The sequence below is a fragment of the Acipenser ruthenus genome, chromosome 28 (assembly GCF_902713425.1).
Source record: "Acipenser ruthenus chromosome 28, fAciRut3.2 maternal haplotype, whole genome shotgun sequence".
Taxonomy (NCBI): Eukaryota; Metazoa; Chordata; class Actinopteri; order Acipenseriformes; family Acipenseridae; genus Acipenser; species Acipenser ruthenus.
Window position 1 is genome coordinate 1,451,948 of NC_081216.1, and position 14,670 is coordinate 1,466,617.

The following is a 14,670-nucleotide window of genomic DNA, read 5'->3' on the forward strand; positions in this document are numbered from 1 at the left end:
GACTGAATAGATTCAATTCTTTTAGCCTGTCTGCATACAACATGCCTTTTAAACCCGGGATAATTCTGGTTGCTCTTCTTTGCACTCTTTCTAGAGCAGCAATATCCTTTTTGTAACGAGGTGACCAGAACTGAACACAATATTCTAGGTGCGGTCTTATGTTTTTTTTAATTATTATTGGTTAGTTATATCTAGTTTTAGAAAAAAAAAAAAAAATTAAAAAAAACATACTTGATTCGGAAGTCCTCAGCTACCAGATTTGCATTGCCAATCTGAAGTCCAGTCTCTTCATTGACTTTGGCTGCAGCTAAGATCTGTATAACACAGATACAAATAAGTTGAAACTCTGAAGTGCTTCGGTAACATGCCTTTGTCAAGGCAAAGTGTGTTTGAAAACAAGCACTAAACTCACTTATTTCTATTTAAATCTATTAACGTGCTTGTGATGTCATTTACTTCATAGTTTATGAGATAACGATCTACTATTCCATTCTATTGAAACCTCCCAACATCGTGGTATTGGGTCTATTTAGCCATTTTTCTTCTGTATTGTACATGATCTCTAGAACTACAGATTGTAGGTCATTCATGTTCTGTTAATTTCTTTGTGTTCTATTGGTTCATTTACTTTTTTATTTCTTATGTTTCATAGGTGACGAGGATGATGATGATGATGATGACGTGGTTGCCCCTCTTTCCGGCTCCTCTATTCATGCTCTGAGCTCTCGCACTGCACCCATCCTGCCGTGGGTGGTAATTCTGTAGGGTGCTCTGCTGGAGTAGCTGCTGCTGTGGCTGGAGAAGCAGGTCATGGTTTCAGCTAAGCAGGATAATAAGCAGGGACTTTACACTGGAGCTCAGGAATGCACACTGATGCCCCTCTACCCCACATTTATTGAACCTAGTGGGTGTAGCTGCTTGAACCTTACCTTTCAGTGGACAACTGCCACCTCTAAAGAAAATCTGCTGTGGGCAAAGCCAGCAGCTATATGACCATGGAGAAGGCTCTTTGTAACATCTACTGAAGCATGTTTCTTGTTAGACCGGCTTAGATTCATTACCTGGTTCTACAGTCCATGGTAAAATAGTTGTTTTTAATGCACTGTAGCAACAGTTCATGTCAGTGGCTTTAACTCTGGTTGCAGGGCGACCTCTCCCCAGATTGACATCTCGTAAAACTGGTCGATGGTTCAGGTGGTTTAGAAATGCACCTCTGTACTGAAATCCAGCTCAGGCCAGAAGTGAAAATTGTTGGTTCACGATTGCAATCCACATTATAAATCACGTATCAGAAATCAACCAATCACAGCGAAGTATTTGTCAAAAATCCCAGCACCCCTTTTCCTGTGTACACATGTGTCATCTCGGTGCTACTTTCCAAAAAAAAAGGGCTGCCGATTCCAAAAACTGAGCTAATTTCCAAAAACTGGGCTACCTTCTAAAAAAGGGGCTCTCTTCTTCATTAAACAAAACTTGACCTCAAATGGGATACAATCTAAAGCAGGATGCACTGTAATCCTATGTGAAAGTATCGCTGTGTGTGACTACATTTCCATCTGTTGAAAGAATAGTGTTATATTTTATCATTTCTGGTGCTTGTTTTTATTATTTACACTTATTTATGTTTTTCTTATTTTGTTTGAAAATTCACTGATGGTAAAAACAGAATGTCTTTAAAAAGATGGGTATAAAAAAAAAATTCTACAATTTAGCATTTACTGTTTTGCAGATAAGAATTTCAATATGTAGGAACATTTCTAGATAAAAAGCAATTTTGAATGTGACAATGCTATTATTTTCTGCTTTAATAAAATGTTTTAATGGTGAAATATCTTGAAATGCAGTGAAATAAGCTTTTTTTTTTTTTTTTTGCAGTCAGAAAAATGCAGTCCTACCAATGAGTGTCCAATGTGAAGGATGCAGAGGGTGGGTTTTGAATCCCCAAATGCAGAATTTAAAATGTAGGCAGAATAAACAGGCTGGGAATATATTGTATGGTTGGTAAATTCATTTTCTACACACTCACATGACATTTTACCGCTGGGTACAGGCAAGATTGTAAGCTGCAGATAGCACCGACTGCACCCAGATTCTCACAATGTAATGAAGTGAGATTGAGGTTTCTTGAACTGGTTCCATGTTTTTTTACTGCCTGTTCTCACCAAACTGGAATGAGAAAGGTCATGGGAATGTACCACCTTCTGTACACTTTCAATAAATGCTTTGTTAATCCCTCACTGACAGATTGTCCAAAAAATATGCAGAGGTTTTTCAAATTCCTTTCAGAAGAATTCAAAACCTTCTTAAGTATCACCTTACTACATATCCAGTACCTCGTAAATGATGATAAAATAAGTTCTTTATGCACTGGTTTAGTCCTGGAAGCATTTGAAGAAAGTGCTTCAATTAGGAGTGTGAAGTATGCTTCAGGTACAGTTTCGACAGAATGTAAATTAATTCACAACAGGACGATAAAGACCTCCTGGTTACAAGCCCTTTTTCTTAACCTCTGGACCACACAGCCTCCTACAGTTGCATTGCATCTGAGGATAGGTATGCACTCACCCAGATTACAGTTCTACACGAAAGCAATGGTTGCTCAAGGGCAAATTATAAAGTTGGCTTTTTGTTTTTTTTTAGAAGTAAGTTAGTGCCATCTGGTTCTCTTGCCACACTGGAAGCAAGAATCCTTTAGTTTTGCAGGCGCTTATATTAATATTGAGACTAGCCTACATGACTGGTGTCTATGAAAGGGAACTAGAAGACATAGTCATAGCAACTCAGCACAGCCTTCAAGAAAGACTTAAAAAAAAGTTTGAATAATTGCAGTAGGAACTTCTCAGAGTGACAGCAACGCAGATTATAAAAGAATCAAACACCTTACCATTGGACAGGCTTCACTGCAAAATTGTGCACTTTATCTCCACACAATTAGTCTTTTCAGAAGCAATTTTGACCACCACTTTTCCTATGTTGAGTATCTTTAGTCTTTTTCTCAATTATTTCACCCCTGATTTTCTCCCCAATTTAGAATGTCCAACCTCATCCCCCCCCCACCCCTCCCACCCGCAGAAATTCCCCGCTGAACCGAACTGAACTCAAGGTTCAGTGGGTGTCCTCCGATCCCATAACCAAGCCAAGCCAGCTTCCTCTTCTACACTCAGGAGCTTGAGAGTGGACGTCAGTGAGGACCAAGGCCAGCCCTGCAGGTATCCGCTCTGAGCTCGCTGGTCGCATGGCCGGTAGGGTCCGCTGTAGCGTGATGAGGAGAAACAGTCCCTTCTGGGTTTGCCTCCAAAAAAATCAAAAGACCTTTAACACAAAGAAATGTGTGCTTGTGATAATGTTGCAGGCGTTAATATGAGATTGTGAAAATCAAATGAAACCCTGTTTAACTATTTTAAGTAACATGGCTCCCTCTTGTGGATCTATCAATAAGATGTATTCATAGCCAATGTATAAAAACCTTCCAAACATTTTTCAAATGATTATATAAGCAGGGCGAGGACACACCTTAGGTGTAAATGAAAGTAAAAGCTCCCACATTTATCAGTTTCTTTTAAACTTTTGATAACACCAAGAGACACAAATTCATTTGAATTTCAAAAGGTGCAATTGGATTGTATCTGAATAACAAATATTTTTTGTAAACACTAGAGGAATAGCAGCTATGCATATGACTTTGCAGCCATTTACACACACAACTAAAAACTTCATCAAATGGTTTGCATATTAATTAAAATACTTATTATTATTCATTAGACCTTTAGCATAATTCTTTCTCCAAAGCGACTTCCAGAGACTTGTAGGTGAACTATACATCACAACTGCTGCTGCAGAGTCACTTACAATAGGACCTTGGTTTTACGTCTCATCAGAAGGACGGAGCACAAAGAGGTACAGTGACTTGTTCAGGGCCACGCACAGTGACCCTGAATATCAAAAGTGCCTTAAGACAGTCCGAAACTCGCTGTCTCCATCTGTTTTAACCCAACCCTTATCCAGGACGCTGTTTCCATTATTAAATTAAACATTTTTCTGCTGTTTTCCGACAGGTAGAATGGGTTCAATTTACATAAAAGTGGCGGAATAACTTTTCAGTATTTAAATGAGAAACCTATATGTTAATTATACAAATGATGTTTTTACACCTGAACCTCCTGGTAACAAGCCCCTTTCTTTAAACACATTTATTTATGCTGCTCAAAATGAAACTTTACCACATATTCTGATTATTTTACTACAGCCGATACAAAACTAGATCACTTTCCATACTGTAGGTCACAAAATATACAAGTAAGTGTAGCTTCCTTAAGAACAAAAAATCTAATTTACAAAATGCACCACAGCAAATGCTGTGGGTCTCATCAGTCATCATGCAAACAGCATACTGGTGGTCATACTGGTTAAAAATATGGCAATGCTGGTTTAAGAAATTTCACAAGCTGAGTACCTAAAATTCAAAGGCTAAGAGATCAGATTTTTTTTTATTTTACAATACAGTAATTCATAAAAAAAAGCATGCGTAAAATTGGATTGCAGTTCAGTGAACTACAACTTGATGGCGTAGCAGGATCATCTCTGTATACGGTATGCTCTAGGTAGGATTTTTCCATCAGGTGGTCAGGTGAACCAAGCCTCTATTAAGAATAAAATACAGTAGAAACTGTGGTGGCGCTAGGCTCTCCCCTGAACTGGGGAGGGCTACAGGCAAAAATTTGAGAGGGCTACACTCGACCGTGTGTGGGCACGTATAGTGTCAATGTTTCGATATATCTGGCAAAACTTGTTGAATCTGATGCGATTAAGTGCCTGTTAATATTATTATTATTAGAATTAGAAACTTTAAATAACATTGATCGTTAACAACTGAAAGTTAAACTAAATATAACATTTAAAAGTAAAGCATTAAGACCTGGATTGGTTTTCGATTGTTGAAACCCACATGAAGTCTCCGAGAAGTATTACACAACTTTAAGTCACATCGATAATTCAGAAATTTGAGATATCCCTTTTAAATTTTTTAGTGGCGGGGCTACGGTGGGGGCTAAAGCAGGGGTGGGCAATTCCGGTCCCTAAATGACTTAATTGGACCAATTATTACCAATTATTGGTCTAATTAAGTCATTAGTGCACAGTTGGAACAAAAGCCAGGAGGGACACCGGCCCTCCAGGACCGGAATTGCCCAAACATGGGCTAAAGTAAACTTTGGGATGGCTTCAGTAAGAGCTGCTAAATGTGTTCTTTATAACTAGCAGGAACTTTTTACTGAAATGGAAGCAAGGTACTGAAATGGAATCAACACAAGAGTTTGTGAGAGAGCATTTCCTGGAGGGAATGTTTAGTGGTAACGCAGTTCCCCCCTCAGCAGCACAAAATCGAGTAGTATGTGTCGAAGCTCACACAGCAAGCGCCCAGTCCGTGAGTTCATGTTGAATATCTGTAAACTTTGGGGTGGCTTCATGCCCACCCGAGTCCCTGTCTAGAAACATAATACGATGCAAATGGTGGCATTTACAGTTATTGTAGTTATCACTAACTAGAAGAATACTTCAGCAATTGTTTAGCTCCACTCCCAGAAAATAAATAAAATTAAATACAAAAACACTCTCCACAGGCTATAACAAAAGGGTGTGGCCCAGTTCAAACCTGAGATAAAGTTAAAACAAAGACAACCTTTGAAACAAGGCTTTTTAAACTGTGTGAAACTGCCCAGTAAAAGTAGGAAATGGATTACGTGTTTAAAGGATTATATATTTACATTCACAGCCCTAGATGACTCCTCTGCTTCCTCCTCCCAGTGATTCACCACGCTTCACTGTGCATGTATTGTTCTTTATTTATTCTTTTTTATAAATATGTGGATTACATTTTTAAATAACATGCATGCAATCTTATAATAGAAACATATTCTCAAATATATAACTTTAACTTTCATGCATGTATAAATCTAAAACCCAAAACGCATCATTATTACATAACAGGTTAGAACATTTTTAGAAGTCACTGAAGTAAGCTGACACACACATATCTATCTAAATATACAATATTTATACAGTACTACTTATCAGATGCCCTTATCCAGGGCGACTTACAATTGTTACAAGAGCTCACTTTATTTTTACATACAATTACCCATTTATACAGTTGGGTTTTTATTGGAGCAATCTAGGTAAAGTACCTTGCTCAAGGGTACAGCAGCAATGTCCCCCACCTGGGATCGAACCCACAACCCTCTGGTCAAGAGTCCAAAGCCCTAACCACTACTCCACACTGCTGCCCAGAATATACCAAGATGTTTCTATTCGTACTTAAAGGTGGGTTGGCTGGTTACCCACATACAAAATAACCTATAGAATACTGTAGAATACTATAGCAATTATTGTCACGGTTACCAGACGTCCCAAGAATACTGGGATTGTCCCCGTTTTCAGCCTTCATCTTTTGGCCTGGTCAGAAAGAGTGATATTTTGCTATTTTGTATTCACAAAACTGTAGCAGTGTGCTCAGTAAGTTGACAGCAGGATCTTGCACGGAAAGGCACAGCTTGATGCCTTTCTGAAAGGGGTGACTCAAAATTTGAGACAGAAACAATCTGGACCATTCTGTACCTGACAAAATAACCCATAATTATGAGTAATACATATTGCTCAGTATTATTTGGCATCTTTGTAATGGGAACAGTTCTCTGGTTTTCAGCCAGATGCAGTTTTGATGGCAACGCAGAACAAATACTTAAAGTAACAGGTGCTGACAAGTGTATTAATAACACAGACTAGACACTGCTCTGAAACACACATGGGTAGACAGTATGAGAACCTGCATTATTGTTTTAGAGTACCTCGCTTATACTAGACATTCTAAATGATTACCCAACATTTCAAAAATAGAAGCATTGACATACTTCAGAATTCAGATAAATGGAATCAAAAATGTTTTAGCTGACATTTTTGGTAACGGATCATCGATACATTAAAGGACATTGAAACCTGTAAGAACGCGTGTAAAGTTTGCAAATATATCTGTAAAGATAAAAGTGCAATCTCAAATAGAGAAAATACATGTTCAGTCTTAAGAAACCCGTCATGAAAAACTAGCAACCTTGTTTAGGGTATATTTTCACAAAATTGTAAAATAAAAATGTAGGCAGGTACAGCATTAAATAAAATAACACAGAATCACCTATCAAACACGAGAAATAAACATGTAAATGAACCAATAGTTCAATACAACAAATGAACAGAACATGAATGACCTGCAATTTGTAGTTTTAGAAGAAATAAAATGAAATAATGTACACCACAAAAGAATAAAGAATCTTTATTTTATTTTATTTTTTTACAAAAAACTACAACATATTTTAGGACTCTGATCGCAATGTTTTTTAAAAGTTCGTTTTGATTTGATGTACTAAAGAATGACATCAAATAAACTCACATTTCAAACATGCCTTTACATGCTAAAACACAAGTCTGATCTGTAATAACATTAATATTCTTTGCAGCTGCCATTGCCAGTAAAGTGGTAAGAATTGACTGTGGCACAGGGGAGACCGAGGTTGGTTGTCACTGTGCTTATCATTTTCACACTATATGACACTAGCGCATGATGCTAACACTAAAGCCCCTTTCACACTGGCACTCCCACCCGGGTCCGGACCTGGGTTCTGGCTACCCAGGTCACAATCCCGCGTAGTGTGAAACCATGTACCTGAGTTGTACCCGGGTCCCAGCGACCCACCTCAAGATGTGGGTTGACACGCTTTGCCTCGGGTTGAGTGAGACAAAGGGTGCGTCACGGAGATCACTCTGCACAGATTCTGTGCAGAATCTGACCAATTTAGCCAAATGAACTTCTAAGAATGCTCTCCGTGAACGCACCCATTGGTTAAATTGGTCAGATTCTGCCCAGAATCTGTGCAGATTGATCTCCGTGAACGCACCCAAAATGCTTGACGGCCATTCGTGAGCCGACGCAAAATAACAAACAGCCACGCCTGCGTGAAGGTTTCACTTCCTCAAGGAATGTTTTTGTTTATTCAGTTTAGCCATATTTCTGTTGCTTGAGACACAGCATGAGCCAGATCGCAGCAGGGATGAAGAAACATTTGCAAGCTGCTTCCAGGGCATTGATACGTGTATTGTGTACTTTATCAAAAGCAGTGTGAAATCATGTAGCTGACCTGCATGACAACAGGTCCTGACCTGGGTAGAGCATGCCAGTTTGAAAGGGGCTTAAGATGTGTGTTTAGTTTTCCAGAAGTCCACCATCCTGGAGTTTCATCTCTATGCTGTTCTGTATGAGAGTTACCACCTTTTCTTCATATTTTTTTCATACAGTGAGCAAAATGTGTTGATCTTGTTTTGTTATCGCTCTTAGTAATATTGAGTTTTGTTTGAAGCAATTATCATGTTGAATAGAGACAGATATGAGCTATCTATGGTGTAAGAACAAAACCAGTGGGACAAGATATTATTCCGGGTTTAAAAGGCATGTCGTATGCACACAGGCTAAAATAATTGAATCTATTAAGTCTTGAACAAAGAAGACTACACGGCGATCTGATTCAAGCATTCAAAATTCTAAAAGTTATTGACAATGTCGACACAGGGGACTTTTTCGACCTGAAAAAAGAAACAAGGACCAGGGATCACAAATGGAGATTAGATAAAGGGGCATTCAGAACAGCAAATAGGAGGCACTTTTTTACACAGAGAATTGTGGGAGCCTGGAACCAACTCCTCAGTAATGTTGTTGAAGCTGACATCCTGAGATCCTTCAAGAAGCTGCTTGATGAGATTCTGGGATCAATAAGCTACTAACAACCAAACAAGCAAAATGGCCCATTTGTAACCTTTCTTATGTTCTTAAGAAAATTGCTTTGTGATGCACAGGGTTGCCGGTTCACGCCCAGCCTCCTCCCTGTTACACCGGCACTGCATTGCTCACTAACGTGCATGAGCACAGAACTGCTGAATGTCTCTATCACACCTAGCATCACTTTAACAGATGTCTGCAGTGCCAGCATATTAGACAGGTGTGGTTACCCACCTGGAACAGAATGATGTCTCAGCAATGGCAACCCAGTGGATTTGGGGGAAAAAAAATGGTAACAGTTTACATTGTGTTTCTAATTACTGTGTCTTTACATAGCAGTTACTTAGTAAATACTGTACATGTGTACTTACACATAACTGCAATGTTATTGTATAGAGTTATAGTGTACTTAATGTGGACATCTTTTTGCATGATACTGTATAACCCTAATCCTAACCTTAACCCTAACCCTTTTCTGATACAATTGTGTACTTACATATATCATGCAAAAACATTGAAAATATGTGTAACCACACATGGATTTACTAAGTAACTACTATGTAAATATATAGTAATCAGAGACACTCAACAGAAAGTGGTACCAAATAAAATATTGCACAGTGGTCTTGAAATGGAGCTCAGTATATTATTAGAAGTATTGTGGACTGCCTGCAGCCCTGTATGCAAACCCCCTTGCTAATTCTCCCACCATGGCTAACGTATCATTATACAGCCTTGCCTTGTCTTCAAGCAAAGTATTACTCTCATGATAGCAAGCCAAGCAATGAATAGCTAGGTGGGGCTCAATTATGACCAATCCATATGACTGCAGTTTGAAAAGTATTGTTTAAACAGTACAAAGGTAATTTATGAAGTGCCTCGTTGTTCTTTTTATTGCCAAACTACTAACTATTTTATTTGCAAATGTAATATACTTACAAATACATGAAGACTAATGTGTTTTTAACATGTAAATATCAACAGTGTGGAGCAGGCAAAGTTACTCATGAGATTTCTCCCCATTTTTTAAACAACAAAGTGTCTTGTTTTTAATTAAAATGTTCTACCAGTTTTAATGATAAAATCTACACATCCTTACTTTGCGTTCTACAACCTAGCTACTGTATCGGCAAGTGAGTGACCACAAGTATATATGGCCATAGCTTTCGCATCACCCTGCATAAGTGTGGAGTACTGGTTAGGGCTCTGAACTCCTGACCGGCGGGTTGTGGGTTCAATCCCAGGTGGGGGGACACTGCTGCTGTACCCTTAAGCAAGGTACTTTACCTAGATTGCTCCAGTAAAAACCCAACTGTATAAATGGGTAATTGTATGTAAAAATAATGTGATATCTTGTAACAATTGTAAGTTGCCCTGGATAAGGGCGTCTGCTAAGCAATAAATTATAATGAACTAATTTTCCTTCAAGAAATTCAATAAAATCCGCAGAATTCCAAAAAAACCCAATCTCCCCACAGAGATCTAATTACATTTTTTTCTTTGTCGTTCCCTAAATAAACAGGGCAGCTATGTCATTTCTGTGTACCATGTTTTAATTATCCAAACAACTGTTCAGACCAATAGACTTTACACTCCACGACTTCCCCCAACCCCCATTCTCTCTAAACTGGCGATTTTATACCCACACCTTTTAGATAATAATCACCTTGTACTTGCACTGAACTGCTCAACATTTTGCTGTATTCTACTACTGCTCTCAGTCATAATTATACTTTCTGTATCTTCTACTTTATTTTACTCTTAAAGGTAACCGTATTCACGTTTTTTTGTAATTGCTCTTATAGCAATTACAAAAATAGTGCCCATCTCTCTGGTACTGCAGGCTGTTATTTACATCACTTTATGCTATAGGAAATTCTGATCGGTTTAACCGGAGACTGACACATCTTCCCTTGCTTTGTAGTGTTCCATATACTGAATGAAAAAAAAAACTGACAACAATTGTAAAATGTGACATTTCGAAATTCAATACATTCAGTGAAGGCACAGACCTGCACAGGTACTGTACCTGGGACTCCAGTTTAATCTCAGCTGGATAGCAATGAAACAAAAAGAAATAAAATAACCCCTCATTACTGACAGGCATATACATGCATGCTTTTCCAGTGTTCCAATTCAGTTCATATTAACTACAAGCAAACATTCTTTTGGAATGCTCCAGTACCCAGAGTGCTCAAACCCACCAATGGGAGTGGAGGCGTTGCCCGGCAACATCTGGCCAACACCCAGTCTTTTCGCTATATTAAGAGGAGACGAGGAGACGAGAGGATAGCCTTGCAGCCTGCTGAAGCTCCAGACACTGTTATCGCACTCTATCTGCTCCGTCACTTCTTCTGCATCACTATGTCTGTACACATCAGCAGGTGTCCTCCTGGGGGGTCCTCCAAGGGCTCTGTGATCATCCAACGCAAGGTCGGCTCAGTGGCCTGTGCACCCAGGGCGCTCAGCGTCTATGGGGGTGCAGGTGGAAGGGGGAGCCGCATCTCTACTTCTGTCTACGGGCCCTCCACTGGCATCTTGTCCGGATATGGTTCTACATGGGGCCATGGTTCCGGAGGCGGCTTCAGTTCCGGAGGCGGCTTCGGTTCTGGAGGCGGCTTCGGTTCTGGAGGCGGCTTCGGTTCCGGAGGCGGCTTCGGTTCCGGAGGTGGCTACGGATCTGGATGGGGCATCTTACCCGGAGGTTGCTACAGCCAAGACAGCATGACCAACCTCAACGAGAAGGCCACCATGCAGAACCTCAACGACCGTCTGGCTTCCTACTTGGAGAAAGTGCGCTCCCTGGAGGCAGCCAACTCCAAGCTGGAGCTCCAGATCCGGCAGTATTATGAGCACAGCCATCCCGTCGTCCAGCGGGACTACAGTGCATACTGGAAGACCATCGAGGAGCTGAAGGATAAGGTAGCGTATGCATCTCTCGTGTGGAAAGCCTAACCCTAACCCTTTTTCTGATACAATTGTATGCTTACATATTGATACAATACATCAGGGTTCATTTAACAGTGCTATTTTCTAACAGCAACAGGAGACTGGGAGGCAACTTTGCTGTATCAAACCCCAAGTCTCCCCTGCAGTGTGCCCTGCAGTGGACTGAAACCTAGTCTCCAGAAACCAAGTTCCAATCCGCAAAGTGTCTTCATGTTCCCTCAGCTTTAAACATACTTAATACAACCAATCTAGGAACAGTACAGACAGTAACAGGCCTGGGTTTCACTGTTCCTAAATCTATCATTAGTATAAACAGATCTAGAAAGCCTTTTGTAACAGCAGTGTTAAAATCACAGGTAAACAGACTCAAAAGCCACCAGACAAAATGTTAAATGTCTTTTTTTTTTGGTACAGATTTAGAAAGGTTTCCTATTAGATTAAAACCCTGTTTGGATTGAGGAACTCAAAAGCAGATTAGATTCCCAGACAAAAGTTTTCTTGCCGTCTGTCGTTTCTATATGTTACACAATAATGCTGAATCACAAACGCTGAGACCTTAACCACTAACCCGTGTCTTTCTCTCCCTCAGAGCTGAACGAATCCATTCTCACGCAATAGTTAATAAACCTTTCTTTCTTTTTTTAACTTCACAGATCAACCGCGCCACCGTTGACAACTCCAGGATTCTGCTGCAGATCGATAACGCTAAACTGGCCGCTGATGACTTCGTAACCAAGTAAGATTTTGTGCTGTTAAAAAAAACCTGGCAACACTTTGCATCAAGAGTCTGTAATTACTGTGTATTTACATAGTAGTTGCTCAGTAAATATATGTTTACAATGTTATTATGCAGTTACAACGTACTTAATATGTACATATTTTTGCTTGATATAACCTTAACCCTAAACCTAACCCTAACCCTTTTCTGATACAATTGTGTACTTACATATCTTGTGCCAAATGATTTACATGTTAAGTACATTGTAACTATACATAATAACATTGTAATTATGTGTAAGTACACATGTATTTACTAAGTAACTGCTATGTAAATACACAGTAATTAGAGACACAATGTGAAGTGTGATCAAAAACATACTGCACAGTCGACCCTCTTTAAAATGACACTTTATCAGCCTTTATCTTAATTTCTCTCAATATACACTTACAGTGTATAATATTTTATATACCGCACCCCCATATCACTATCACGACTTGCAGGAACCCAGTATTTTTAAATAAACTACTGTAGGATCTCGGCAGGTGCTGCATAGGGGTCTACAACAGTGGCTGCAAGGACCTGACTCTTTCTCCCTGCCCTCTTTGCAATGCACAGGTACGAGCAGGAGCTGATGATGAGGCAGTCCGTGGAGAACGATATTGCCAACCTGCGCCGTCTCCTGGAACATACCAATCTCACCAAGGCTGACCTGGAGATGCAGATTGGGAACCTGCGTGATGAGCTGGCTTACCTCAAGAAGAACCACGAGGAGGTAAGGCTTAGCTCGTGATGTTTAATAATATCAAATCAAAAGACGAAAATGAAACAAGACAAGACAAGCACGTATTAACACATGCTGTACTACGGAAAACAAATCACATTTCTACGGCTTTCAAAAAACGATTTGGTTCAGTGCTAAGTTCCTTAATAATTTGATGGACCCTGCTAAAGATCAATGAAATAATTAAGAGTCTCAACCAAGCATTGCAACAGAAGGCAATGGAAGAGCACAAGTCCTCTACCCCCACTGGACTACATGATGTCATCCAGGTCGTCATTGTAAATGAGAATGTGCACTCAATTGACTCACCTGGATACATGATTGATTGATTGATTGATTGATTGATTGATTGAGACAGCTACGGAACACTCCTTGACTCTGGTGACGGTTTCTCTTGGTGTTTCTCTTCAGGAGATGAGGGCTCTGCGTTCTCAGGTGGGCGGGACGGTCAATGTGGAGGTGGACGCTGCCCCACAGCAGGACACGTCCAGAGTCCTGGAGGAGATGCGCATGCAGTACGAGGGCATCGCCGACAAGAACCGCCGGGAAGTGGAGGCCTGGTACAAAGACAAGGTAACAAGAAGCAAGCAGCAAATCCCAATGCATTCACTCAAAATGACAGCGCTGCTATAGCCAGGTTACATGGCCAGATGGAGGAAGCATAAATGCTGTAGCTAATTATTAAAATAGAGAGTTGTGTGTGTGTGTGTGTGTGTTTGTACGTCTTTAAGCCTGGATTCAATTACAGAGCAGCATCATAGTCCTATGGAACACCACAGACATTTGAATCAAAGGCATCTTTTTTAGCACTGATTGCATTCATTTGTTTTCCAGTTCGACATGCTGAGCCATCAGGTGACCACCAGCACTCAAGCCATAGAGACCAGCAGGACTCAAATCAACGACCTCAGACGCACAGTCCAGGGGCTGGAAATCGAACTGCAGTCGGTGCTCAGTATGGTAAGTCTGACGGCCAGGCAAGGGGCTTAGACAGAAGGGTGGAAACGGGACCTGCAAACCTGGAAGCGCTCTGTTTTTTAACTCATACCCCAATGCATTCTGGTAACTGTAGTCCTGATTCTCTTAAGATAAGCTGCCTGAGACAGCAAAAACAATACCAGAATACATTGCGTTGTGTGAGTTGAAAAGCCTGAACAGACTCATGGCAACCTTACAGTCCCTGCAGAGTTACTGAGTTATCTTGTAACTTTTCTTTGTAGAGACAAGCCCTGGAGAACACGCTGGCAGAGACAGAGGCTCGCTACAGCTGCACACTGCAAGGTTACCAGAACACCATCAACATGTTGGAGGCTGAGCTGAACCAGGTCAGACTGGACACAGAACGCCAGGCCATGGAGTACAAGCTACTGCTGGACATCAAGACCCGGCTGGAGAAGGAGA

The 14,670-nt window shown here is 40.3% G+C and overlaps 1 protein-coding gene across 1 annotated transcript in view; it reads left to right on the top strand.

Moving 5' to 3' along the window:
* Positions 1 to 11,094: 11,094 nt before the first annotated feature.
* Positions 11,095 to 14,670, top strand: part of LOC117434982 (keratin, type I cytoskeletal 19-like) — a 4,894-nt gene continuing 1,318 nt past the window's right edge. Inside the window, exons 1-6 of the mRNA XM_034057754.3 lie at positions 11,095 to 11,740; positions 12,421 to 12,503; positions 13,104 to 13,260; positions 13,681 to 13,842; positions 14,104 to 14,229; positions 14,490 to 14,670. The exon at positions 14,490 to 14,670 is cut by the window's right edge and continues 40 nt beyond it. Coding sequence (XP_033913645.1) covers positions 11,183 to 11,740; positions 12,421 to 12,503; positions 13,104 to 13,260; positions 13,681 to 13,842; positions 14,104 to 14,229; positions 14,490 to 14,670 — 1,267 coding nt within the window. The 5' untranslated portion in view covers positions 11,095 to 11,182. The remainder of the gene's footprint in view (positions 11,741 to 12,420; positions 12,504 to 13,103; positions 13,261 to 13,680; positions 13,843 to 14,103; positions 14,230 to 14,489) is intronic.